At 41.8% G+C, this 27378-nt stretch overlaps 1 protein-coding gene and 1 long non-coding RNA gene across 5 annotated transcripts in view; one reads left to right on the forward strand and one right to left on the reverse strand.

Moving 5' to 3' along the window:
• Positions 1 to 19: 19 nt before the first annotated feature.
• RAB2A (RAB2A, member RAS oncogene family) overlaps positions 20 to 27378 on the forward strand; it is a 72584-nt gene continuing 45225 nt past the window's right edge. For 2 of the 4 annotated variants that reach the window (XM_005215451.3, XM_005215452.3), the window contains exon 1: positions 20 to 352. In XM_005215451.3, coding sequence (XP_005215508.1) covers positions 307 to 352 — 46 coding nt within the window. In that variant the 5' untranslated portion in view covers positions 20 to 306. 4 annotated transcript variants of the gene reach the window in all.
• LOC112449509 (uncharacterized) lies at positions 7150 to 14631 on the reverse strand. Its single transcript, XR_003038059.2, has 4 exons — positions 14542 to 14631; positions 12449 to 12497; positions 9295 to 9509; positions 7150 to 7384 (listed from the first exon to the last, which is right to left on the reverse strand). It is a non-coding gene; the product is annotated as an uncharacterized lncRNA (long non-coding RNA).

Genomic DNA, 27378 nt, shown 5'->3' on the forward strand with positions numbered 1-27378 from the left:
TCCGGCGGCGCCGGCGGCCGCAGCACTTCCGGGTCGGCGCGGAGGCGGGGCGGAGGAGCCGCGGCGGCTGTTATTGTTCGAGTGTGCTCGGCCGGGCGCTGTCTCCCTCGGCTCGGTCGGTGTCAGTTTGTTCAGCTTCCCCTTGGACCCTCACTCCCGGCGGCTTACGGCGGCGGCGGCGGCGGCGGCGGCGGCGGGCGGGGCCTGGCTTTTCGAGGCCGAGTGGCGCCGGGGTGAGGGGCGCGGAGGAGGAGGAGCAGCAGCAGGAGGAGGAGCCGTGTGCCCTGGCACCGAGCGGCCGCGGCCATGGCGTACGCCTATCTCTTCAAGTACATCATCATCGGCGACACAGGTGAGGCCCGGGGCGCGGCGGCCGGCCGGGCGGGAGGCGGCGGCCCGGGGGCCGGGGCCGAGGGGCAAACGGCGTCGGGCGGCGGCGCAGGCTCGGTCGCCGCCGGGCGCCTCCCCGCCGCTCCATTTCCGCAGTGCTGGAGCTGGTGACGTGGGCACTGCGAGCGGCCGCGGCCTGGCCCGTCGCCCCCGCCCCGGCCCCGGCCGGGCCTGCAGCCGGGGGCCGCGGCAGCCGTTTCACCACCTGGTCTGGGGAGTAGATGACAGGGGAGCCGGCCTGGCTCTGAGGGTTGCACGCCCTGCCCGGAGCCTCTCACCTTGGGCCTCGCCGCCGCCCCCGAGAAAGGAAAAGGGGGGCCCGGGGAGAGCAGAAGGGGATGGAAGGAGGGTCTTGGCTTCCCTGACACATCCCACCTTCTCCGACCCGTTCACATCTGCCATGGCCTGGGCAAAGCGCTCCCCGGCGTGGGACAGCTAGCTGAGAAGGAGACATTAAAAAAAAAAAAAAAAGATATATGTGTGTATATATGTATTTTTATCACTCTCAACTGCTAAGCCAGAATAAGTAACATCCCATTACTTGACGCCTGGGGAATGCTTTTCGAGGTCATTAAAACACGGAAGAGTTCTGTCTCTGTCGACTTTTGCCACGTGTAAACTGGCGTTATTTGATAGTAATGCAAGGCCGTTCAGTGCTCTCTGGTGCGTGTGCGTGTTGGGGACACTGGCTTTTTTTCCGATACATGAAATCCAGGCCCACAACTGCCAATTAATCAGGTGACCTGATGTCCATTTGAAGCAGAAAGACATACAGCTGTTTTTCACTTAAAATGACATCCCAGTGTATTTTGCAAAGTAGTCAAACTCATTGAAAAAATATATTTTTAAATTATTTATGGATTTTATGGCATTACTGTGAATCTAATAATAAAACTAAGACGTGTTCAGGTGTTAAAACTATTAATATACCAGAGTCTGATTTCAGTGATGACTCTTGCACAACTTTGGACCCTTTGCACAACTTTGGAAATGTAAGCGGCAGCTTGTGGTTGTACTAGTGATATGTCAGGTTGAATAAGTAACACTAGAGGCATGTTGATTGCTGCCTAAAAGAAAGATTTTCTGCTGTAAATAGTGTTTCAGCAATGTTTTTTGGCGTGCGCGTCGAAACTTGGTGGTTCTCTATGCAGAATCCTAGATAAAGCAATGTTTTGCACATGTTCAGTAGCAAATTTATATACTTTTTAAAATGCTGAAGGAAGTGGCCTACTGGTACATTTTAATTGAGGTTGTAACAGTGAGATTGGAAGAGGAAATTCACAATAACTATAATAGGAATGGGTTTGGGAAGTAGCAGGGTGATTATGGACATCAGCAGTAGTGACAGTTGAAATTAGCCTTTGCAGGTTTCTCTCTTTGAGCATACCGACTGAACATCTACTGTGGGTGAAGAGTTGTGGGGAGTAGTGGGGCTGCAAATACTAGCAAGTTGGTGCTGGGTTCTTCGGAATTTGCCCTCATGCCAAAACAGTGTCCAGGCAGTTCAGAGGGAAGACATTCATCCTTGCCCTTGCTGCTGTTGCCACCTGGTCCAGGTACACTTGGCAGTAGACTGTCCACCGCGCCGCCTTCTCCCCCCTCCAGTAACTGTCGGGTCAGCTGTCTGCACACTGGGCTCTTAGGGGCCATTCCTCCATTTCCATTCATTCGTTTGACCTTCAGGGACCTCCACGTCTATGCATGACTTCCCACGCTGGTCTTCTTTCCCACTGTCACTAGTCCCTGCCTTCCTCCTGCCGCTGAGGCCCTGTGCTTTCACCTGGTCAGAGTGCTCCTGCACTCTGTTCGGAGTGTCTCTCTGTCCAAATTTGTCTGTCCTCAAAGTTTGACTAGAGTCTTCCATAATGGTTTCACAGTCAGCGTTTATTAAGTTCTTTTGATGTGTTAAGCATTCCTGGTATCCCAACTGGAAGTGACTACACCTCCTTATCTGGATGTATCCCCCTTTGTATTAATTCCTGTTTTGTAGATACTTGGGTGGGCATTTGTGTTTAATTACTTATCTTTTATGGGCAGAAAAGGTGTTTTTGCATGGTTTTGTATGCCAGGAAGATCTTAGTAGAAGGTAGGCCCCGATACTTAATTACATTATTGAAAGAATAGCCAAACAGGCCATAATGTTCCTATTAGTATACATTGATAACTTGACAGAAGAATTTTTTAGCCGAGTTCTGCCACTTTCTATTGATATCAACTTTGACCAGACCCCTTTGCCATGTTTTCTTAATTCAAAGTAGACCCACTTAATGTGCCCTCCCCACACACGCAAGAATGATAGTAAATCAATAGTGGGAGAGCCATCCTAATTTTTTTTTTTAACGTCATAGTGTGGAAAACATGCATTTTTAAAATGAAGAAAATCACTCCTATTCCTGGTTTTCAGTTTTCCTACCTATTGAAACAGTCATTATTAGCGTGCCCCCCCCCCCATAGTGAGATTAAGTAAGGACAGATATAAAAACACTGCACGTGATCAAGATACTGCTGAAATGTTCCTTTTCTTACTATATGGCCAAGTGCAGTTAAAATATAGCTTTAAAATTTTTCATGGGTAATGTCTTATTCCTGAAAAATCATTTAGGAAAATGTGTCATTTAAACCTAGATATAAAGTGGAAATTGGTTTTTAACAAGCCTGGACTAATATCATAAGCAGATAATTATCAAATGCAGAAGGAGAGAAAAATTATAATAAAACTATAATTGTTGCTTCTAAATTCTGGCATCTGCCTCCCATTTAATCTCATCACTGCCCTCCTTCTTGTTTCCTGCCTTTCATCTTGGTATACAGAAGCACAAACCTAGTTGTGTTCTATCTGAAATACCCTTTCTTCTGAGCTCCACTCCCCAAAATCCCACTCCGGCCAAAGTGAAAATCAGGTCAGAGTTTTTGATTACCTTAGCAGCTCCTGTTCATTCATTCATCTTTTCAAGGTGATAACAAACCCCACCCTTGCCTAGCTCCCTGTACTAGTTCCCTCCTCTCTTCTTTCTTTATTTAACCACCCCCACAGTTTGGTTTGCCTGTTTTTTGCTTAAAAACTTTTAAGGACAAGTGTTGTATGAGAAGGGATTCCCTCGTAGCTTAGTTATTAAAGAATCTGCCTGCAATGCCGGAGACCTGGGTTCAGTTCCTGGGTCGGGAATATCCCCTGGAGAAGGGAATGACAACCCACTCCAGTATTCCTGCCTGGAGAATTCCATGGACAGAGGAGCCTGGTGGGTACAGTCAGTGGAGTCGAAATAAACAAGACAAGGCTGAACACATGTTATCCTAACATCTGAATGTATTTTTTTATTTGAGATATGATTGACGTATAACACTGTTTTAGTTTCAGGCATATGATTTGGTAAGTAAGTGATTTGGTAAGTAAATATGTTGTGAAATGATTACCACAATAAGTTTCGTTAACATCCATCACCACATATAGCAAGAAAGTTGTTCTTTCCTTGTGATGAGACCTTTTAAGATACACTCTCCTAACTTTCAGCTGTTCCATACAGTGTTGATGACTGTATTCATCATGCTGTACATTACATCCCTAGGACATATAGCTAGAAGTTTGTACTTTTTGATCACCTTTAGTACAGCCTCTTAAATAATCTTTTTGTTTGTTTGGAATGGTTTTGACTTTGTTTTAAAAGTGAGGGTAGGCATTCAGTATCAGACATGTTCAATAGATAAGTGGATGGGCTCTTGGGGGAGGTGCTGCACTACCTGGAAGATAATACTTGATTTGCCACGTGGGCAAAGGGGAAATATCTAGTAGATAATTGCAAGTACATGTTTGTAGCTCAGTCGTTGATGTTTTTAAAACATAGTGATATTTGTTGTTGTCTGACTCTTTGTGTCTCCATGGACTGCAGCACGCCAGACCTCCCTGTGATACTGGCAAGTTGAAAACAGAGCTGTACCATGGGCCATTTTATTGAAGACTTTGCATGTGAAAGAGAAGGAGAGAGTGAGAAGTTTAAAGTTGATTGCAAGATCAAGTTGGCTGGTGTGTGTGTGTGTGTATTAGGATAGGGGAGACTTGAGGTCGAAAGTTTGAAATTACTAGAGAAAGGGCAGGGGCTAAATCCCAGAGGATTCCGGGAAAGAACAGCATTTGATTCTCTGTAGGTTTGGAACTGTAACAGCTGGAAGACTTCTTCCTCTGGGACACTCTAATTTGAGTTTCTTTACATTCTTATGAGTCACCTGGTGTATTGGTTTTTTGGTGTTTTTTTTTTTTTTTTTTTCTTTTAAAGATTCACTGAGGGCCTAACCCTCAGTGATTTTGAGTCACTCGATCTGAAGTGGAGCTTCATGTTGCAAAACCTAAGGCCAAAAACAATGATCATTTTATATAATTATATGAGCAAGTTTGTTAGACTGTTTCGGAAAACACACAGTAGGAAAACAAACTGGGAAGTTGGGAGGTAGAAAAATTCCATTAACTTTTTAAAAATTATAAGATATATCATTCATGTAAAACAAATTCAAATATATATGTTAACACAGTTTAAGGAATAGAGTTGAATCAAATAACCCATGTGAGAGAAATACAGAGCCTCATCACTTGAGTCTCCACAAGGCTTTCTCTCACCTGAATTCCGTATTAGTCCTTCCTTAGCTTTTCTTCATAGACGTCTCACCTAACACATCCCTGAACTACAGTGCCTAGTTCTGCCCATTTTTGGATGTGTTTAGTTGTTTTATTAAATGAGAGAGCTATGTTCCTGAAACATATCTTTTAATGTCACCCAGAATTTACTTGAAGTTTTCGCTTTCTGCATGTTATTTCCTGTCCTTCAGGATTTTTGACTCCCCTTCCCCTTTCCATCCCAGCCAGAGTATTTGCTGCCTGCTTCCCCTAATATTTATATTGCTCCTGAGACTGCCTTTTGAGCCACAGAGGCCGCGGCCCTGGGTTTCTCATCCCTTTGCCCCTTTCTCCTCTCCTGGTGAAACTGCCTCCTCATCTCCAATCATGCCCCACTCTTCTCTCTGGTGCTCGTGTCCTTTCTGTCCCCACTCCATTGCTGCTCCCACTCCAACATGAAATTAATTTTCTCCTTTATCTCTCCCCCTGCTCCCCCTCCCCCATGTTATCTCCACAGCTCTCCTCCTCTTAGCCTGTCGTTTTGATGTTTGACTTGAGCAGATCCTAATTTTGCCAGCTCAGCTGTTTTTCCCTCTCACTCTGGCCCAGCTGTGCTTGCTGCATTTTGTTATTCTGTGCTCATCCTCAGTCTGGGAGGCTGTGTCCTTTTGCCACAAAAGATACAACCGCGTACTGACTGCCCCCGTCCCTCTCAGACTTCTCGTTTTCTGTGACACTTCCCCATTTGTTTTCATCAGTCGCATTCATTTGCAGGTTTTAAAATACTCCACATTCTAGCTGTTATTCCTCACTTGTAAGTAAAGGACACCCAGCAAAGAGATGCAGAGTTCCCTCTGCTGTCATACACTCATACACGCCGAAGTCGCTCAGTCATGTCCGACCCTTTGCGACTCCATGGATTGTAGCCCACCAGGCTCCTCGGTCCATGGGATTTTCCAGGCATGAATACTGGAGTGGGTTGCTGTTTCTTTCTCCAGGGGATCTTCTTGACCCAGGGATCAAACCCGGGTCTCCGGCATTGTAGGTAGACGCTTTACCGTCTGAGCTACCAGGGGATCCCCATAGGCACCCTTTTTAATGCCTGCTGCTGCTAAGTCACTTCAGTCGTGACCGACTCTGTGCGACCCCATAGACGGCAGCCCACCAGGCTCCCCCGTCCCTGGAATTCTCCAGGCAAGATCACTGGAGTGGGTTGCCATTGCCTTCTCCTTTAATGCATGCAGTGTTCCTCAACTCAGACAACTTGGGTCTCACCTTTGGAGATACTGTTTTAGTGGATCTGCAGCGAGTCCTGGACATCTGTATTTTTTAAAAAACATCCTTTGCAGTGGTGTGTGGCACTCCCCTCCGTGTCAGTTGTGGGCTCTCTGCCTGACTTTTTCTAAAATTAATTCTTTCCTGCTTTCAGGTTTTCTGCTCTCTGGGATTTTAAGTAATTGCTGAGGCAGCAGTTCAGTTCAGTTCAGTTCAGTCGCTCAGTTGTGTCCGACTCTTTGCGACCCCATGAATTGCAGCACGCCAGGCCTCCCTGTCCATCACCAACTCCCGGAGTTCACCCAGACTCACGTCCATTGAGTCAGTGATGCCATCCAGCCTTCTCATCCTCTGTCATCCCCTTCTCCTCCTGCCCCCAATCCCTCCCAGCATCAGAGTCTTTTCCAATGAGTCAGCTCTTCACAAGAGGTGGCCAAAGTACTGGAGTTTCAGCTTTAGCATCATTCCTTCCAAAGAACACCCAGGGCTGATCTCCTTTAGAATGGACTGGTTGGATCTCCTTGCAGTCCAAGGGACTCTCAAGAATCTTCTCCAACACCACAGTTCAAAAGGATCAGTTCTTTGGCACTCAGCTTTCTTCACAGCCCAACTCTCCTTCATATCCAGGTTTAATCCCTGGGTTGGGAAGATCCCCTGGAGAAGGGAATGGAACCCACTCTGGCATTCTTACTTGGCGCATGGACAGAGGAGCCTGGTGGGCTACAGTCTATGGGGTCACAGAGAGTCAGACATGACTCAGCGACTAACACTACTTCTACTAAGGCATATCCTGGGTGAATTTATACAGAAATCTCTATCACATTAGTTTTTGGCACTCGATGTCTACCTAGTGGATTCTTAGGAAGAATTTTCCACACTTTTTGTAGTTCATCTGCGATATCGAAAGCTTTTAATCCTTTAACTGGTTTGTGCGAAGTAACCATTTCATAAATGAAGAAACTGAGCTGTGTCCTTTGGGAAAAACTATTTCTTCTCTCCCACAAGCTCTTCTACTTTTCATAGCTATGATGTACCTCTAAGTTTCTCCAGTTCTTTCTTGAAAGTGTTGCCATTTTCAGGGGTAGCTGACTGTTACTATGTTTCTGGTCCAATCTGAGGGAAAAAACAAGAAAATGAATGTTGATGGATGATGAGTGAAGTTCTTGAAGGCACAGAGTTAGTGCCTCAGAACATGATGAATGTACACTAGGTAGCCTCTGCTGGTTAGGCTGCACGCATTGACCAGTTTATTTCTCCTTTCAAAAAGGATTTAATTGGGCTTCCCTGGTGGCTCAGATGGTAAAGCGTTGGCCTGCAATGCGGGAGACCCGGGTTCGATTCCTGGGTTGGGAAGATCCTCTGGAGAAGGAAATGGCAGCCCACTCCAGCACTCTTGCCTGGAAAATCCCATGGACGGAGGAACCTGATAGGCTATAGTCCATGGGGTCACAAAGAGTCAGACACGACTGAGTGACTTCACATACAAATTTTCTACAGTTTTAAATGCAAGTGAGAGAGAGTGTATTAGTTTATGTTGCTAACATAAACCACCATATTTTTAGCAGCTCCAGCAATGCAAATCTTAGAGTTCTGAAGTTCTGCATAAGTTCATGTACATGGCATTACATGTCTGAAGTCCGATGTATGTCTCAGTGCGCTATCATCAAGTTCTTGGCAGGTTGGGTTCCCTTCTGGAGGGTCCATGCTCATTCAGGTTGTTGGTGGAATAGTTCCGTGCTGAGGTCTCCATTTTCTTGCTGGTGTCATCAGTTCCTGGCTTCCTGAGTCTACCCACCTAGTCATGTGATTTGGCCCCCTTCCTTCATCTTCAAAGCAACAGTGGGTTAGGTTCTTCTGTGTGTTTCTGACTCTTCTTGAATCATCCAATCTCTCATTGAAGCCGGGAAAGGTTTTATGTTTTAAAGACTTAGATAATTAGATTGGGTTTACCTGGATAATCAAGGATAATCTCCTCATCTCAAGGTCTGTAATCTTAATCACATCTGCATGGGCCGCCTTGCCTTGTAGGGTAGCATACCCATAGGTTCTAGGGATTGATTAGAGTGTGTGTATCTTGAAGCAGGTCAGTGGGGGAGTTTATCTTCCCTACCACAGCAGGCTGAGGAGAAGCAGTAGGTAGAAACAATAAATTGAAGTCAGAAATAGCATTAATATCCATGCTGTGTACACTTTTTTGAAGTGAACACTGTATTTAGCACCACTGCAGAAGGAGAAGAGGATGTCAGAGGATGAGATGGTTGGACAGCATCACCGATGAAATAGATGTGAACTTGGGCAAACTACGGGAGATGGTGAGGGACAGGGAGGCCTGGCGTGCTGCAGTCCATTGGGTCACAGAATCGGACACAACTGGGGGGCTAAACTAAACTGCACTGCAGAGAACTCTCTCTCATCTACTTACTTACAGTAATCATCAATTTTTTAAAAGTATGTGTACTCATATACTTATTCCTTAATTGAGTCTTGAAAGACATTTTCTTCTGGTTCCCTTAAAAAAAATACAGTATGGTGAAAAATGTAAATATACAAGTAGTATATTTGAACATGAGCTTCCCAGGTGGCACTAAGGTTAAAGAACTGCCTCCCAATGCAAGAGACATAAGAGATGCTGGTTGGATCCTTGGGTGGGAAGATCCCCTGGAGGAGGGCATGGAACCCACTCCAGTATTCTTGCCTGGAGAATCCCCATGAACACAGGAGCCTGGCGGGCTACCGTCCATAGTATCTCACAGAGTCAGACACAACTGAAGTGACTTAGCATGCACACATGCATATTTGAACATATGGGGCCTTTTCTAGGGGTATAACTCATTGAATCTGAACAATTATATCCATGAGGAAGGCTCTACTTTACAGTGAAGGCAGGTGGACTGATTGTCACATCACACAGCTAGTTAACTGACCAAGCTGGAATTTGAGCCCAGATCTTTCTGACTCCAAAGGCCATGCTCTCTCTCCCATGTCATACACATTTCTTAATTCCCACATATTCCATATCATACCTCTTGTGTTGGCTTATCAGCTGCTTGGTCTGTGGAGTTGATGTGGAAGTACACAGTCCCTCAGTTCGCTTTTCTACTAAAACAGAAACTACCTCCACTCTGCAAAACTGAGCAGAAATATTCTATCAATAAAACAAGGATAGTCTGTTTACTGCTCCTCAGCAGCTCTGAGAGCTTGGGCAGCCTCTTCAGTCTCTGAATCTCAGTGTCTTCATCTATAAAATGGAATAAATAAGTGAGATTTTGTGTGTGACTAAATAAATGGTTAATAATTCATGTTCTTTTTTTATCTTTTTTATCATTTTTATACTTCTTTGAATGTCTTCAAGAATTTCCCCATATGCATTTGAAAAACTAAACCAAACTTGACCAATGCTATATAGTGTTTGAATTATGCTGTTCATAGCAAAAATCATTTCTTTCACCCTCCGTGTGAACTAATATGTTAATATGTTGATTTTTTTTTTTCTTCACTTTCTTGTGTAGCTTGCTCATTTATGGCCAGTTGATAACTTGAAAGAGTCTGCCATCTTTGACTCTCATTTCTCCAGAGTGGTTATCCGGCAACTGTCATCTTTGTTTCAGCCCTACTGTGTCACTTTTTTTGAAGTCTATTTTTTGTATAGCCCAGTACTCTTATTTTTTTTTTTTTAAATTCAATCTGAGAGGCTGTCTTTTACCAGGAGAATGTAATCATTAGTGAATTTGAATTTTTTCCTGCCATCTGGCACCGGCCTAGTTCAGTCATGAGCAGGGATCAAGGCCTAGGTCCCAGGTTGTCCCTTTACTCTGGACTTCCTGGGGAGGCACACTTGTCCCACACAGGAAGCAGTATGGTAGACAGATCTCCCGGGCTTGTGTAGTGTCCTTGTAGGACAATCTGAAAGAGGATGCCTGCCCATAACTTACTTGTGCAAATGAACAATTCATTTAAATTCCTGCGTTTTCTCTCTGTAAGATGTGTGTAGTACTCCTGGCTTAGTGCACTCTATAGAGGTGTCCACCAGTGTTGTAAGTTTTTGGGTTTTTTTCCTCTAACTTTGGAGCTGTCTTTGAAACTCAAGTGTCAGTAGTTTGTTTCCCTTCATTTATGTACAGTTGATAAACCAGTGTAAGTGGTGCATTTGTACCTGCTCTGCAACCTCTGGCATTATTAACATTGATGGATAGCTCCCCCTTAACATTTGTCCACCTTTAGCAGTAACTACTCGGAGAAGGCAATGGCACCCCACTCCAGTACTCTTGCCTGGAGAATCCCATGGACGGAGGAGCCTGGTAGGCTGCAGTCCGGGGGGTCGCTGAGAGTCGGACACGACTGAGCGACTTCACTTTCACTTTTCACTTTCATGCATTGGAGAAGGAAATGGCAACCCACTCCAGTGTTCTTGCCTGGAGAATCCCAGAGACGGCAGAGCCTGGTGGGCTGCCGTCTTTGGGGTCGCACAGAGTCGGACACGACTGAAGTGACTTAGCAGCAGCAGCAGTAACTACTATGCATCTAGGAGGCAAATAATATGTTATTCTAAGTTCTCTTGGGTATTTTAGCTTAGACTGCATTCTTGAAAATTTCTTAAGGGCCTGCTGTTTGTGATTAGAAAAATATCTGGATTGGCATGGTGGCTCCTGCTTACTCATTGCTTTGGTAAAGTTCAGACATCTTTAGCTTCAGTTTTCTCATCTAGAAAATGTCAGTAGTACTAAGTTACCTACCTCACAGGATTTTTGTTAGCTTGAAACAAACATTGTACACAGATGTTTTGAAGCTGCAGGGTGCTTTATTAATGGCAGTATTTTAGAGATAATTTTTCTTATATGTTGAGTATCCTAAAATTAAGTTGTGGGTTTGGACGGGGGTGGTTTTTTGCTTATGGAAAAAGGTATTCACTATGCTGACTTTAAAACTATAATTACTTGAGTTGAAAGAAGCAAAACAACATGTTAACCTGCAAAATGGCAGTTCTTTGATCTTGAAATTCTCTCTGGACTCTATAAAAGAAAAAGTCTTTTCCAGACTCGGATGAGAAGAATATTGGGTAGAAGGTGCTCTTTTTCACTGGTCTCCAGAAAAGAGGTTGTAAGACGGAGAGTTGTTTCCTATACTCACTCATGGTGTCTTCAGGTTCCTTGCCAAAGTTTCTCTTAATTTTGAACCCTTTTGGAAAGAGGCGGTTCTATAGATCTGCAGGAGTCTTCAGTATAAATGAATCTATTGATCAAAAGTTATCTTCTCTGTTTGGCCCAAGTATTGTTGGTTCAGTTTTAACCGTTTCAAAGGGCAAAGTAAAAGTACATTTGTCCACAACTACTTATGTTAAAAGCTTTACTTGATAGAAATATTAATAAATAGGGAAATTAGTTACTAGGTTATAAACTGAAGCAGTAGTAGTTGTTTGCCTGGTGAGATAATTGACCAATCCTTTAAGAAAAATATTTGTTACACTTTTCCCAGATGACCTTTGGTATGGGGTGAAGAATTTCTTCTGGTTTTGCAGCTAAGTGGATTTTTAACTGGTTGAATAACTATCCTTAAGTACTGTCCATGTAGGCCACCTGGAGAGAGCATGCTGCTATATTCAATCCTAGATTTTTACATTTTATATTGGCAACAACTTGGATAAACTCCACTTTGGTTGAAAGAGCTAATGTGTGCATTACACCAGACAGAATCCAGAATGGCTGACTAAATTTAGCAAAGTGGAGTTTAATAAAAATGAAGTGAAAGCCCTATATTTACTTTTTTCTTAAAAAAAAAAAAAATATATATATATATAAGATGGAGGTAGCTGGTTAAATAGCAGCACATGTCTAAAAGCTTAGAAGTTTTACATAACTAGGTCCAGTAGGAGTCCACAAAGGAAGAAATGTGACTCTCAGGAAAAGTGTAATGTACAAACAAGGCAGGTAGTAGTTGTGCTTAGTCAGGACTCAACTGCAGTTCAGTTATGGGAACTGGTTTCAGAGGGACATCTGCGCACTGGAATCTGTGCTCAGAGACCAGTCAGGGTGGTACAAAGGTGTGTCAACCATATTTCCCAACATATTTAGGAAAGGAAGAATAACTGAAACATTTTAACAAAAAAAGACTTAAAGGAGAATATAACAATGACATCAAATACTTAGGTGACTGTCATATTAAAAGGGGGCTTCAACTTACCCTTTGTGGCTTTTTGCAGACAGAATCAGGACTACAAGTAGACGACTCGCTGTGAAATGGAAAGAGTATTAAGTGGTGAGTAGGTCGGTTACTGGGGTGTTCAGGCAGAGGTTTGATTGACACATTAGGACATGGAAGATGAAATTTATGCAACCAGTAGGGGATTGGATTCGAATATTTTTTTCTTTTTAAAGAAAGTTAAGGTATTATGTGGGCATTCCCGGTGCTAGAGTTAAGAAAAATGAGCAGGACTGCCCTACCCTAAGGGGGAGACAAGTTTGCCACAATGACAAGATGGTGTAATAGAGACTTGTCTATGCAGAGTACTGAAGGAGCATGGAGAAGACTCATTCATTCTACCTGGAGTGAACAGCTCATGACATTCAGATTTTCAGTAAACATTTATTGAGGACCCACTGTATGCTGAGGACTGTGCTAAAGCTTTCATACATTTCTAGCAGTAGTCCTAGATAGCCCTTGACCCCGTTTTACAAATGATAGATCAGATGTGACATGATCAGACGTTTTGAGAACTTCCCCACCTGATAATCCTGTAGAATCAGTTTGTGCTTTTGCCTCTGTTTGGGTATTTGTTGTGTATGGAGAACAGAGAATGGAACTGAGCTCCTCAGTCTTTGATTTTGCCAAGAAGGTGGGATGACTTTATATCAGGAATGTTCTGCAGAGTGTGGTCCTATGGAGTTTTTTGTTGGGATTTGTGGAGGCTCAGGAATACAGGAATCTTGGGACCACACTATGAAGAGCATTGTGTGGTATAAAGAGTTGGTTTCATATGCTGTGGGTACAGCTTCATAAAAGAAGCTTTATTCCCCATCTCTGAATGGGATAACTAACTCTTCACTCAGACTTCTGACAGGAGTTATTGAGGCCTTTCCACCATTTAACCTTTTTTTCTTTCTTAATCTCCCCCCCCACCCCCATCCATTTTGGCTTACAGTTTCCTTTCTTGGAGAATTTACCCAAGAAATGGAAAAATCATATTGGATTTGAATGTGAATCTGTGAATGTTGAGCCTTAGCCATAAAGTAAGTCTTGTTAAAAGTACTGCTGCTGCTGCTACTGCTAAGTCGCTTCAGTTGTGTCCGACTTTGTGCAACTCCATAGGCGGCAGCCCACCAGGCTCCGCTGTCCCTGGGATTCTCCAGGCAAGAACGCTGGAGTGGGTTGCCATTTCCTTCTCCAGTGCATTAAAGTGAAAAGTGAAAGTGAAGTCGCTCAGTCGTGTCCAGCTCTTAGCGACTCCATGGACTGCAACCCACCAGGCTCCTCCACTGTGGGATTTTCCAGGCAAGAGTACTGAAGTGGGGTGCCATTGCCTTCTCCATTTAAAAGTACTACTGATTAGTTATTCTTTAGTGGCTTTTAGGAGTTAAAAAAGGAAATAAAAATCTTCAGTTTCACAAAGCATTATTTTACTTTCAGGCTTCTAATTTTCTTAGCAGACCAGTATTTAATGTGACTATTTATAATCACACTAGAAGTTTTGCTAGTTATTTAAATGCCACATCACACTGGAGGTTGTTGGATGGGGCTAGTGAAAGTATTGCTTATATAGTATTTGATGTTAAAATAGATCCTTTGAAAAACTCAGATTTTTTTTTTATAAAAACGATGAATGTTTATGGTGAAAAATGAAAATTTAAATACTCCACCATTTTACATAGTATAGTAATGATTTGTGTATCCTTCTGGAAATTTTCTGTGCATCTTTAAACATGTATGTGTGTGTGTGTCCATCCGTCCCAGCCCCACCAATATGATTGCTGTTCTTCACCTTTTTTTCGCTTAAGGGTAAATCTTGGGTGTCTTAACATATCACAAATAAATCTATCTCATTCTTTTAAAAAATCTGCATAGCTGAACCATTATTACTTCAGTCAGTCCTCAGTTTTCTTAGTCCTGATCTGTGCTAGCAGACAGCAGAAACCTGCTGTGGTCAACTTAAGCAGAGCAGCGTTTTATTGGAAAGATAGGATGCTCCATAGAATTGATAGGAATGCAGTATAATCAAGCTTGAAAATGGCAAAACCACGGAAGGCAAGACACAGCCAGACTCCTGCTGTCAGTACAACCTGCTGAAGCAGATGCTGGTGCACGCCAGTCGTCCGGCACCTCCCCTGTAGCCACTGTGGATTCTTTCTTTCTGGTTCCTGATATTGACGCATTCCTTCAAGATTCCAAATTCTGAACAGGCGCATCTGATTGGCTCAGCCGAGGTCAAATGTGACCACAATGGAATGTCATAAATCATCCTCCATTAAGAATAGGAATTTAGAAAGAATATTAGTATTTAATTGTGAAGTTAAGTATTCATGTATCAATACTTAAATTCAACAGGCTAGTCTTAACATTGTCTGTGTTGACTGATACCAAGTCTTCAGGGATTTAAGGAGCTTGATTTAGTTACTGTTATCATGTACTTCTTATTAACCTAGCACTGCAAGAAATGGATCGTTCTGCTTACAGTCTTTGATTTTGATACTCATTTACATCATAACATACTACTTAGACATCATGTGCAGTAAACTTACTGTATGGTGATTATAGTGTACGTTTATATCCAGACACCTTCTTCCTTTTATAACATCCTGAGAAAGTATCCTCTTCAAGCTACTTCATTGAAATTTACTTGTGAGATGCTAAGTTCTTATTTGGAATCTTTATGAAACAGTCAGGAAAATGGTCAGGTTAAAATATGTTGACACACCTGATCTATTATTTTTTTAAAACCTTCGTTTGTTAAATTTCTGCTCCGTCAGAGTCTTTAAGCTTATAGAATATTTCTTTTCTTTATCTTACTGTTGATGCTAATACATGGTAAGTGAGATAGCTTCTTTTTAGTTAGGGGAGGTATTGTTTGCAAGTAGTAATATGTATCTGAGAAGAATAAACTCAGGAGGTTGGGTGGTACAGTGGAAAAATATGACTTATATTGTAAATTTAAAAACCTTATTTTGAGTTTCAATTCTGCTTCTCACTGTGTTTTAACTTGAGGCATGTCATTTAAGCCTCCGTTCCTTCATCTTTAAAATAAGGTTATCAGGAATTCCCTGGCAGTCCATGATTAGGACTCAGTACTTTCACTGCTGTGGCCTGGGTTCAATCCCTTTTTGGGGAACTAAGATCCCACAAGCTGTGTGATGTGGCAAAAAAAAAAAAAAAATGAGATTATCATTCCTGCTTTACTGATGTCATAGGCTTACTGTTAGGGTCAAATAAGATTGTATGTGAAGAAAGAGCTTGTTTTCACCTTCAAAATGTCAAAAGTCATGCATATATTTTACATAAGACAAGAGTGTGTTAGCTTGAACTCAATTATAGAAGTCCATAGCTGCAGTAAAAACTACTTGTTCATACTGAAGTGGGTCCTTTGGGTATTAGGCAGGTATCAGGTAGTCTCACTATTCTAAGCTCAGTGATCGCCAGAGATTCTAAGTGGAAACCAGGATAACCGTGTTTTGAACTTAACCTGTACCGAGGTGCAGCAGCACATCTTCACTGTTTTCTGTTACTTATCTGTTACACCAAGCAGGTAATGGTGTCATATTAGTTGTAGCTGGAAGACTAAAGAGGATCGGAGAATGAGACCAGCATTTTAGTCGACTATAGCTAGGCCAGTGATTCTCAGACTTCAGGCAGGGCACATGAGGATCACCTGAAGAGCTTGGTGAAATACTGATTTAAGGACTCCACCCCAGAGTTTCTGACTCATTAAGTTTGGGGTGGAGCTGATAATTTGCGTTCTAAAAGTTTCCAGATACTGCTGATGTTGCTGTTCTGGAGAGCACACTTTAGAGAATCAGCGCTTTAGTGAAGGCGTGTAATTCATCATCCAGGGTGATCCCTAATTCATCAGGACACCAGGGATAACTAAGCCTGTCCCTGGCAAACCAGGATACAGTGTCATCCTCATTTTACCTATTCGAAAAATCATTTTACAAAGAGGGTTATGCAATAGAATTGTCACCTAGCAGATGACTCAGGGTACCCAAGGTTGGTTGGCTGGTTGGCTGGCTGGTTGGTTGGTTGATTGATTTTTATGTTAAATTCCCAACTGTGATGATTTAGTCTGGTTTTTTCCTTGATCCCTGTCCTTGTAAATATTCATTAAGAGAGAACAGAAGTGTTCTAGATTCTTTAGCTGATTTGTTTGCCGTGAATCCTAGCATAAATGATGTGGATGGGTTCTTTCACTGGGTGTGTAATTGGATGAGATTCTGGAGAATAATTTCCAAATTTGTGTCTTATCAGCACAATAATAGGTACATCTTCTTACATTGCAGCCCAGGGTTTAAATATGTATGTAAGTGCATACGTGTGTGTGTGTGTGTGTGTGTGTGTGTAAGGCAATAGCTTGCATATAGCACTTGTCCTATCTTTATTGAGTCCCTGCAGTCTAGTATTTGCTATTTTGTTCTAGTTCATTTTTTTAATGCTAGTTGTAACCGAGTAAATTGATTTCACTGGTTACAGCCTACTATTTAGAGAACATTGCGCAGAGGACCCCTTTGCTTCCTACGTACTGTGACTTCCTAAGATTCTGAGAGGTATACTTCAGTTTCCTTCATTCTGATTCTTCTCACTCTAAGCCATTTTCCACCATTAAAACAAACTAGTTCGAGAAAATCCCAAGAATGGGAGGAGAAAAAGGAAAGAGATGCTATTTTTAACCACATTTCTGCTATGTTACTTGCTATTAAATTTAATATTCTGTCATTTATTCTCTATGTAAATTAGGTAGTGCTCCATTTTATTTTTTAAATTTTAAAAAGTTATGAATTGCACCTAGCTTTGTTTTCGTGAAAATACTGTACAAGCTAGGTCTTTCTTAAGAATATCTAAACTCAGCTTATATTAAAAAACCCTCAGCTTCACTGAATTAAATTTTTCTTCTGATGAAGAATGTATTCATCACACTAGTTCTAAGAGTCCAGGTAGGAGATGGAAATTAGAAACAGAAGTTTGAACAGGGAAAGTCTGGTGTAAAGAACCACTGACTATGATGTGGGGTTAGAGTAATGGGGAAGTGGACTAAGTATTCTAAAGAAGACAGAACAGCAGGTGGAGGGCCCAGCCACTGTCCCTAAGACAGAGGCAGAATGTGGAAGGAAGGAACACTCCCTGGAGACTTAACATTTTCAGAGGGAAATTACACTTAAATCAGGGGCCGATAGTGTCAGAGACGCAGTTCTTAATGTCACGTGGTCATGATTTCATTCTTCAACATCATTTTTCTACCTGAAAAACCCACTGTTGGGAATAAAAATTTTTTTGAGAAATTGACTTTTTAAAATGTAGACTTGTTTGTCATTATATAGAAAATACAAGTGTGTCACTGTTAGATCTTTTCAGCAAGCATTCAGTACATAAATTCTGCATTCACTGAGCATCTGTTAATTCTAAGCCAGACCACAGAGCAGAGTGGTTTTCTAAATGCAGAATGTTATTGCTCCTAAGGGAGGCAGGTAGATGTGTGAATTGATAACAGAAGTATGATACAAGAGGTGCTTAATGAAGTGTGTAGAGAGCACTATGGCCGAAGTGTGCAATGAAGTGTTAGTCTGACTTTGTGCCAGGAAAGGGAAGGAAGCATAGATGTGTTTTTTACCTTTTATTCTTTACATGCCGTTTCTTTTATTCCTTGCAGTAGCCTTCTGAGTAAAGTGAATGTATGATTACCGTGATACGATAAGCAACCAAGGCCTTGAGACCTGAAACAACTTTTTCTACCATTGTCACACATGGGATCCAAATATAGTCCAGTGTTTCTCTCTTAAATTGGTGGTGTACATTGAAATACAGGAGGCTGCAATGGGGAAAGTTTACCAAATATAAAGCACATTTCTGAGAAGAATTTCAAAAGTGAATTAGATGTGTTCCTGTGCTTAGGGGTTGCTGGTCTGGCAGTGCTGGTAGAATCCATCAGAGCTCTGGAGATGGAGAAGGCTTGGCCATTTCATAGAAAGGTCCAGAGTGTCTTCCTCCCTGCCCTCTTAGCCTTCACTGAGAGGTTTCTCAAATAAATGCTCTGTCTTCCTTGTTTCCTCTTCCCTTATTTTAATATTTCTGGTGTTTGAGTCTCTTTATTTTTTACTGATTACAGTAGGAATCATTAGAGACAGAGTCAACAAGACTGAGAGACCAATGAGTCCAAGGAAAAGGAGGAAGGAAAAATTGCTCCTCACAAGTGCATTTTTGTAGGTTTTCTTGGACTGCTTAGTAATTTTAAGAAACTTGTCTCAGAGCTCAAAACAACAAAAACCTATTCTCTCACAGTTCTGGAGGCCAGCAGTCCAAAATCTAGGGATGGGCAGGGCCTCTGAAGGCTCCAAGGAAAATCCTTGCTGCTCTTCCAGCTTCTGGTGGCTTCGGGGGCTCCTGGTTTGTGGCAGTGCAAGTCTAGTCTCCTTTGTCTTCAGACAACCTTCTCCCCTGTGTATCCATTTATCACTGGAATTAGGCCCAACCTGAATGTAGGCTGATCACATCTCAGAACCCTTAATTATACCTGCAGAGATCTTTTTCCAAGTTAGGTCACATTCAGAAGTTCCAGGAGTTGGGATTTAGACGTGTCTCTTTAACCCACTCCAGTCAGCAACAGATGAGTATCTAATCGCAGTAAATGAGAGGATTGCTGTCTCAGATGCAAGGGGGATGATGTGTGGGAAACCAGCAGCATGGAAACAACTCTGAAGTCATTTTATTTAAAAGATAATTATAGATTGTGAATATTTTCTGCAGTTGTAGAAACTAGATATTTAAAAATGTGAACTCAAGGTCAGATCAGTTTGGTTGGAGATTTTGCTCCTCAACTGTATTCATCTTGAAGAATCCTCTAAAGTTTTCATTAAAAATTTTGAATATGCAAAACTCAAAATTTTAGAATTTGAACCTTATGATATTCCTGTGAAGTAGAAATGCCATGTTTTTCTTTTTCCCATTTTACAAATGTGGAAACGGAGCTTAGTTTCTATAATAAATTTTGTCTGAGGTTACAAGTTATGAAATAATACAGATGAACACTGGTGTCACAACTGTAAAGCTTATATTCTTTTTAACGTATCTTGCTGAGTTTATTAATTTTCTATTTAAAAGAGCAGACCTCATTGTTTTGTCATGTTTCACGGGTTTCTTGGTTTGGAATGTGAACATGAAGAATAAAATTTTCTCTTTGCAAAATAAGCCACAAATAATTTATACCACATTGCCATCTCTCTCGGGGAATGCAGTGGCACCCCACTCCAGTACTCTTGCCTGGAAAATCCCATGGATGGAGGAGCCTGGTAGGCTGCAGTCCATGGGGTCGCTGAGAGTCGGGCACAACTGAGCGACTTCACTTTCACTTTTCATTTTCATGCATTGGAGAAGGAAATGGCAACCCACTCCAGTGTTCTTGCCTGGAGAATCCCAGGGACCGGGGAGCCTCGTGGGCTGCCGTCTACGGGATCGCACAGAGTCTGACACGACTGAAGCAACTTAGCAGCAGCAGCAGCAGCATACCAATACTCCTTGTGGAGAAGGCGCCATTGCCTAAAAACATCGCTGGCGGTGTATTAATTAGATTCCTGGGCCTAACCAAAGACTGAATCAGAATCTTTGGGGTGAGGTTTTAGGAATCTACATTTTTAATGAGTGTTACTTGTAATTGTTTGGCATTAATGTGGTAATCAGGTAGTCAGTTCTCACCACAACACTTAGGCCTACTGAGGACAGTGTATTGGACCCTGAGTAAAGGAAGAAGATAAGGTGACTTCACAGTAGAAACTCTTAACAGCTGTTAAGTGCAGCAGTTTCTATTAAAGAGTGGTTGAGTAGCTAAAGCAGTCTTTAGAAAGAAGAACAAATTTGGAGGCACCATGCTCCCTGAGTTCAAGCTATATTAGAAAGCTATTGTACTCAAAACAGTATGGTATTAGTATTGGCATAGACATAGGTCAATGGAACAGAATAAAGAACCCAGGGGTAAACACATACATATGTGGTCAATTAATTTATGACAAAGAAGGCCAGAATATACAGTAGGGAAAGGACAATCTTCATTAAATGATGTTGGGAAGACTGGACAACCACATACAAAAGAGTGAAACTTACACCATATGAAACTGAGGGTGGACTTACAACTATATCTTAACCAAATGCCTTCACAGCAGCACCCAGTAATTGGAAGGGGCCTGGTCAAGCTGATGCATCAGAAAGACCCATCACAGTGTTTTCATTTTTATTGAAGTATATTGTACTAATAGAAAAAGGCACATGTCCTAAATATATAGCTCAGAGAAGGTTTGTAAACTGGACACAGGTAACTCTTACTATACAGGGGCCCTCTTACATTTATTTCATCTGATTCTTATAACAGTGCACCAAAAATAGTATAGGAATTTCCCCAATTTTATAGATAGAATTTTGAAGCCCAGAAAGGTCAATTTCCTTGCTCCATGTTACAGCTCATAAGTGACAGAACTAGGATTCTAACCATGGTTTTGAGGCATAAAGGAAATACTATGGAAACCCAAGGAACTAATCCCCACATTAATTCTGCATGGGGATTGATAGCATCTTTGGAACAGGAAGGCTTTAGTGAAGAAAGCATTGGAATCTCTAAGCATGAGTTTAGAGTTGCCAAGGAGTGACAAGTTCCTTGGTAAGAGATGCCAGAGGAAGAATGTGGTGTCATTTCAGAGGACAGAAGGTGATGTGTTGTGGTTCACCACAGGCTCTCTAGACCGTGGTGTGATAATATGATCTGTTAGGATAACAATTTCTCAAAGAACGTTGTTTACTATTTCGGACAGCTTAAATTTTATATATGTGCATTTTAGCAAAAATTTTCAGAGGTTTATACAAATAGATTTGAGGCAAAGGTTGAAGGCAGAAAGACCATATCTTATTGAGAACCAGAACTGGAGCACTGAGGATTAAGAGGGGAAAGCATGGAATTCAAGGTATTTCTGAGGAAACTGATGAGATTTGTGAGCCATTAGCTGTAGGAAGAAAAGGAATTAGGAGATTTTCTTGTTGATGTGATCCATTGGGAACCAACTTCAGAGATAAAATACTGAAGGTGACTCTTTGAGTTGTTGGGAAAATGGTAGGCAGGAACATGAAACAGAATGGATTAGGTTTTACAAGTTTGCATTCCCAACCTGAAAGAGTTAAAGTGGACATGTTCAGAAGGCAGTTGGATATAATGAGAATGAAATTAATTAAGATGGTGGCTAGAGAGATGGGTTTCAGTTCAGTTCAGTAGCTCAGTCGTGTCCAACTCTTTGCAACCCCGTGAATCGCAGCACGCCAGGCCTCCCTGTCCATCACCAACTCCCGGAGTTCACTTAGACTCACATCCATCGAGTCAGTGATGCCATCCAACCATCTCATCCTCTGTCATCCCCTTCTCCTCTTGCCCCCAATCCCTCCCAGCATCAGAGTGTTTCCAATGAGTCAACTCTTTGCATGAGGTGGCCAAAGTACTGGAGTTTCAGCCTTAGCATCATTCCTTCCAAAGAACTCCTTCAGAATGGACTGGTTGGATCTCCTTGCAGTCCAAGGGACTCTCAAGAGTCTTCTCCAACACCACAGTTCAAAAGCATCTTTCTTCGGCACTCAGCCTTCTTCACAGTCCAACTCGCACATCCATACATGACCACAGGAAAAACCATAGCCTTGACTAGACGGACCTTTGTTGGCAAAGTAGTATCTCTGCTTTTCAGTATGCTATCTAGGTTGGTCATAACTTTTCTTCCAAGGAGTAAGAGTCTTTTAATTTCATGGCTGCAGTCACCATCTGCAGTGATTTTGGAGCCCAGAAAAATAAAGTCTTGACACTGTTTCCACTGTTTCCCCATCTATTTCCCATGAAGTGATGGGATCAGATGCCATGATCTTCGTTTTCTGAATGTTGAGCTTTAAGCCAACTTTTTCACTCTTCACTTTCACTTTCATCAAGAGGCTTTTTAGTTCCTCCTCACTTTCTGCCATAAGGGTGGTGTATGTCTGCATATCTGAGGTTATTGATATTTCTCCCGGCAATCTTGATTCCAGCTTGTGCTTTTTCCAGCCCAGTGTTTCTCATGATGTACTCTGCATATAAGTTAAATAAGCAGGGTGACAGTATACAGCCTTGACGGACTCCTTTTCCTATTTGGAACCAATCTGTTGTTCCATGTCCAGTTCTAACTGTTGCTTCCTGACCTGCATACAGGTTTCTCAAGAGGCAGGTCAGGTGGTCTGGTATTCCCATCTCTTTCAGAATTTTCCACAGTTTATTGTGATCCACACAGTCAAAGGCTTTGGCATAGTCAACAAAGCAGAAATAGATGTTTTTCTGGAACTCTCTTGCTTTTTCCATGATCCAGCGGATGTTGGCAATTTGGTCTCTGGTTCCTCTGCCTTTTCTAAAACCAGCTTGAACATCTGGAAGTTCACGGTTCATGTACTGCTGAAGCCTGGCTTGGAGAATTTTGAGCATTACTTTACTAGCGTGTGAGATGAGTGCGATTATGTGGTAGTTTGAGCATTCTTTGGCGTTGCCTTTCTTTGGGATTGGAATGAAAACTGACCTTTTCCAGTCCTGTGGCCACTGCTGAGTTTTCCAAATTTGCTGGCATATTGAGTGTAGCACTTTCACAGCATCATCTTTCAGGATTTGAAATAGCTCAACTGGAATTCCATCACCTCCACTAGCTTTGTTCGTAGTGATGCTTTCTAAGGCCCACTTGACTTCACATTCCAGGATGTCTGGCTCTAGGTCAGTGATCACACCATTGTGATTATCTGGGTCATGAAGATCTTTTTTGTACAGTTCTTCTGTGTATTCTTGCCACTTCTACTTAATATTTCTGCTTCTGTTAGGTCCATAGCATTTCTGTCCTTTATCAAGCCCATCTTCGCATGAAATGTTCCCTTGGTATCTCTAATTTTCTTGAAGAGATCTCTAGTCTTTCCCATTCTGTTGTTTTCCTTTATTTCTTTGCATTGATTGCTGAGGAAGGCTTTCTTATCTCTTCTTGCTATTCTTTGGACCTCTGCATTCAGGTGCTTATATCTTTCCTTTTCTCCTTTGCTTTTCGCTTCTCTTATTTTCATAGCTATTTGTAAGGCCTCCTCAGACAGCCATTTTGCTTTTTTGCATTTCTTTTCCATGGGGATGGTCTTGATCCCTGTCTCCTGTACAGTGTCACGAACCTCATTCCATAGTTCATCGGGCACTCTATCAGATCTAGTCCCTTAAATCTATTTCTCACTTCCACTGTATAATCATAAGGGATTTGATTTAGGTCATACCTGAGTGGTCTAGTGGTTTTCCCTACTTTCTTCAATTTAAGCCTGAATTTGGCAATAAGTAGTTCATGATCTGAGCCACAGTCAGTTCGCGGTCTTGTTTTTGTTGACTGTATAGAGCTTCTCCATCTTTGGCTGCAAAGAATATAATCAATCTGATTCGGTGTTGACCATCTGGTGATGTCCATGTGTAAAGTCTTCTCTTGTGTTGTTGGAAGAGGGTGTTTGCTATGACCAGTGCATTGTCTTGGCAAAACTCTATTAGTCTTTGCCCTGCTTCATTCCGTATTCCAAGGCCAAATTTGCCTGTTACTCCAGGTGTTTCTTGACTTCCTACTTTTGCATTCCAGTCCCCTATAATGAAAAGGACCTCTTTTTTGGGTGTTAGTTCTAAAAGGTCTTGTAGGTCTTCATAGAACCGTTCAACTTCAGCTTCTTCAGCATTACTTGTTGGGGCATAGACTTGGATTACTGTGATATTGAATGGTTTGCCTTGGAAACGAACAGAGATCATTCTGTGGTTTTTGAGATTGCATCCAGGTACTGCATTTCGACTCTTGTTGACCATGATGGCTACTCCATTTCTTCTAAGGGATTCATGCCCGCAGTAGTAGATATAATGGTCATCTGAGTTAAATTCACCCATTCCAGTCCATTTTAGTTTGCTGATTCCTAGAATGTCAACGTTCACTCTTGCCATCTCCTGTTTGACCACTTCCAATTGGTAGTCACTAATTTATAGATGTATGTTGGGCCTATAGGACTGGGTTAGTTCTGTCAGTTGAAGAGAAAAGATAACCAAAGATGAAATGGTTGTGAAACCTCCAGTATTTAAGAAGAGGAGCAGTTGTCACAGAATTAAGTGACCAAGGAGATGATTACAGCCTGAAAAAGCCAGAAGTGGTCATTTTTAAGAAGGTTGTAGGTAGATAAATTTTATAGAAATATTTTATGGCATAAATAGATCATGTTTCTGGGTCAAATAAATGAGGACTGAGAAAAAGCCTAGCTAATTCAAATTGGCAGTTTAGAAAAGTGTTCGTGATTGTGAGCCAGAACCCCCAAGTATTTTATCCAGAATTAAAATAGTATAAGTCAACATATATTGAATAAGATAAGCTATCTGGAAACTTAACTGATCCTGACAAATGATCAATAGGTGGGTGACTAAGGAGACCTGGGAAACACCATAGTGGCACTTGGATATATTCTCTGCTTTAAAAGATCCTTTGATTACCTGAAGAAAGAATGTGGTGTCTTAAAAGTGAGGTCAGTACTTGGCCAGAGTAAGTGGTATTGCTATTACCAGAGCAGTCCATACTCTGTTGTGAGATAAGAAGAAGGTTTCAGGTTCTTGTATCACTGAAGTAATTACCAGACTGTGAGATGATTCTTGAGCTCCCTCAGTAATAAAATCTGTGATTTCTAATTATAACTTTTTTCTCTACCATATGGGGAAATTTTGAATGCTAAAAATAGAAATGAAGAAAAAAGAAGAATCTTAAGTGCATATTGCTAAGTGAAAGAAGCCAATCTGGAAAAGCTACATACCGTATGATTCCAGCCATACGACAGTCAGAGAGAGGCAGGACTATGGAGCAGTAAAAAGATGAGTGGTATGGGGGCAGGACTGATACAGCATTGGGGATTTTTAGGGCAGTGAAAGTTCTGTGTGACACTGTAACCGTGGATACATGATACATTTGTCAAAATCCATAGGGTGGAGAACACCGAGAATGAACCCAGATAGGAACTGTGGACTTTGAGTGACGGTATGTCAAGGCAGGTTCATCAGTTGTGACAAGTGTTACCGCTCTGGTGCAGGAGGCTGGTAGTGAAGGGGGCTGTGCTCCCGTGGGGAGGGAGGCTATGGGATCTTGCTGTACTTCGTGCTCAGTTTCGCTATGAACCTAAAACTGCTCCTAAAAATAAAGTCTCTTTTTAAAAGCAGAACGGAAGATTCATATCTCAGTTGCTCACCTATTTTGTACTTTAATACTTACTAATTTTCCTTTCTCTCCTAGACCTGCAAGGCTGTTGAAGCGGTATTAGAAATCTGATGGGTTTGTGCCTTCTGTAATGTAAAAGAGAAATTGTGAATACAAGAGAAAAAAAGTCAAGTGTTTTGAAATTCCAACTTATTTTCAGTTAACTAGAATCTTAAAAGATTCAAAAAACTTTGAACAAATAAAATACTTCCTAAAACACAGCCACATGGGGCACTTCTCTGGTGGTCCAGCGGTTAAGAATTTGTGCTTCCACCGCAAGGGGAACTGAGATCTCATATGCTGCCCCTTAAGGCCAAAACAGTTTTTAAAAGAAACAAAAGTTAAAAAAAAAAAAAAAAGCACTATACACACACACACACACACACAGAACTTATATAACTTACACACACACAGAATTTATCTTTGATTTGTTAGTGTTCATTTTGACACTTGACACTAGGGCCAGTCATTCAGCAAAATAATTGAGTGACTTCTCTCTGCCTTAAGACAGGTAGCAAGTGACAAGGTATTCATTGTCCTTCTCTCATTGAGTGAATAACATAGAAGACATTGAACCATTCAGTTTGTCACTTAAGAAAGACCTTCTTCAGCCCTTCAGTCTAAATGAAGTCTGTTCTGTTACTCGTCTTCATAGTACTTTATTTTTTTCTTTCAGATGGCAGTTATTATGATTATTCTAAGTTACGGTTCATACAGATTATTTGGGCATTTGTTCTGTTTGATTTCTCTCCCTGTGCTAGACTGTAAGGAAGCAAGCGAATCAGTTTTCCATGTGCATAGTTAGCATTCAGCAGTGACTTTTTGAATAAGTGAATGGATGAATGAATGATGACTGCCTTTGTGTTTCGTAAGTGCACTATGCTACCAAGTAAGCAGATTTGGTCTCCTGTAAGGTTATAGGCCTGAAAATGAGTAGGAAGTGGTGTGAAATTCAGTTCTCTTCAGAGGGCAAGTAACATATATATATAGAAATTTTGCCTTTAATTTGAAAATTGAGAAGTTATTCAAGACTTCAATGATAAGAGTGAAGGAATGCCATTCAGATTAAAGTCGATTCCAAAGTGAATCAGCGCTTCCCTAGTGGCTCAGCTGGTAAAGAATCTATCCACCATAATGTGGGAGACCTGGGTTGGGAAGATCCCCTGGAGAAGGGAAAGGCCACTTACTCCAGTATTCTGGCCTGGAGGATTCCATGGAATGTGTAGTCCATGGGGTTGCAAAGAGTTGGACCCGACTGAGCGACTTTCACTTTCAAAGTGAATCAGCCAGAAGGTAGAACAAGCAGCTTTTCCCACTAAAGTAGATCCCAGACACTTACTTCTTGTTTCTTGTTTTCCGAGACCAAGGTAAATAAACTATAAAAAGAGGAAAGTGCTGTGTTTTTTAAATGTTTTCACTACTACAGAAAAAGCAAGAGTGCAGGAACACTTCCCTGCATGAATCCTGGGGTAGGGGCTGCTTGGTTGTCTTCCGGGAGTTCCTGCCACTCCCATCTTTCAGGTTGAAATGCTGAATGAACATGAAGGATGCAAAGGCTGTTCTGGATTGGTCACCACCTTTCACTCAGATCAGTGGTAGAGCACTGAGAAAGCATGGCACGTTGCTCTCAGCGCTGGGAACCCT

This window comes from Bos taurus, chromosome 14, assembly GCF_002263795.3.
Source record: "Bos taurus isolate L1 Dominette 01449 registration number 42190680 breed Hereford chromosome 14, ARS-UCD2.0, whole genome shotgun sequence".
Lineage (NCBI taxonomy): Eukaryota > Metazoa > Chordata > Mammalia > Artiodactyla > Bovidae > Bos > Bos taurus.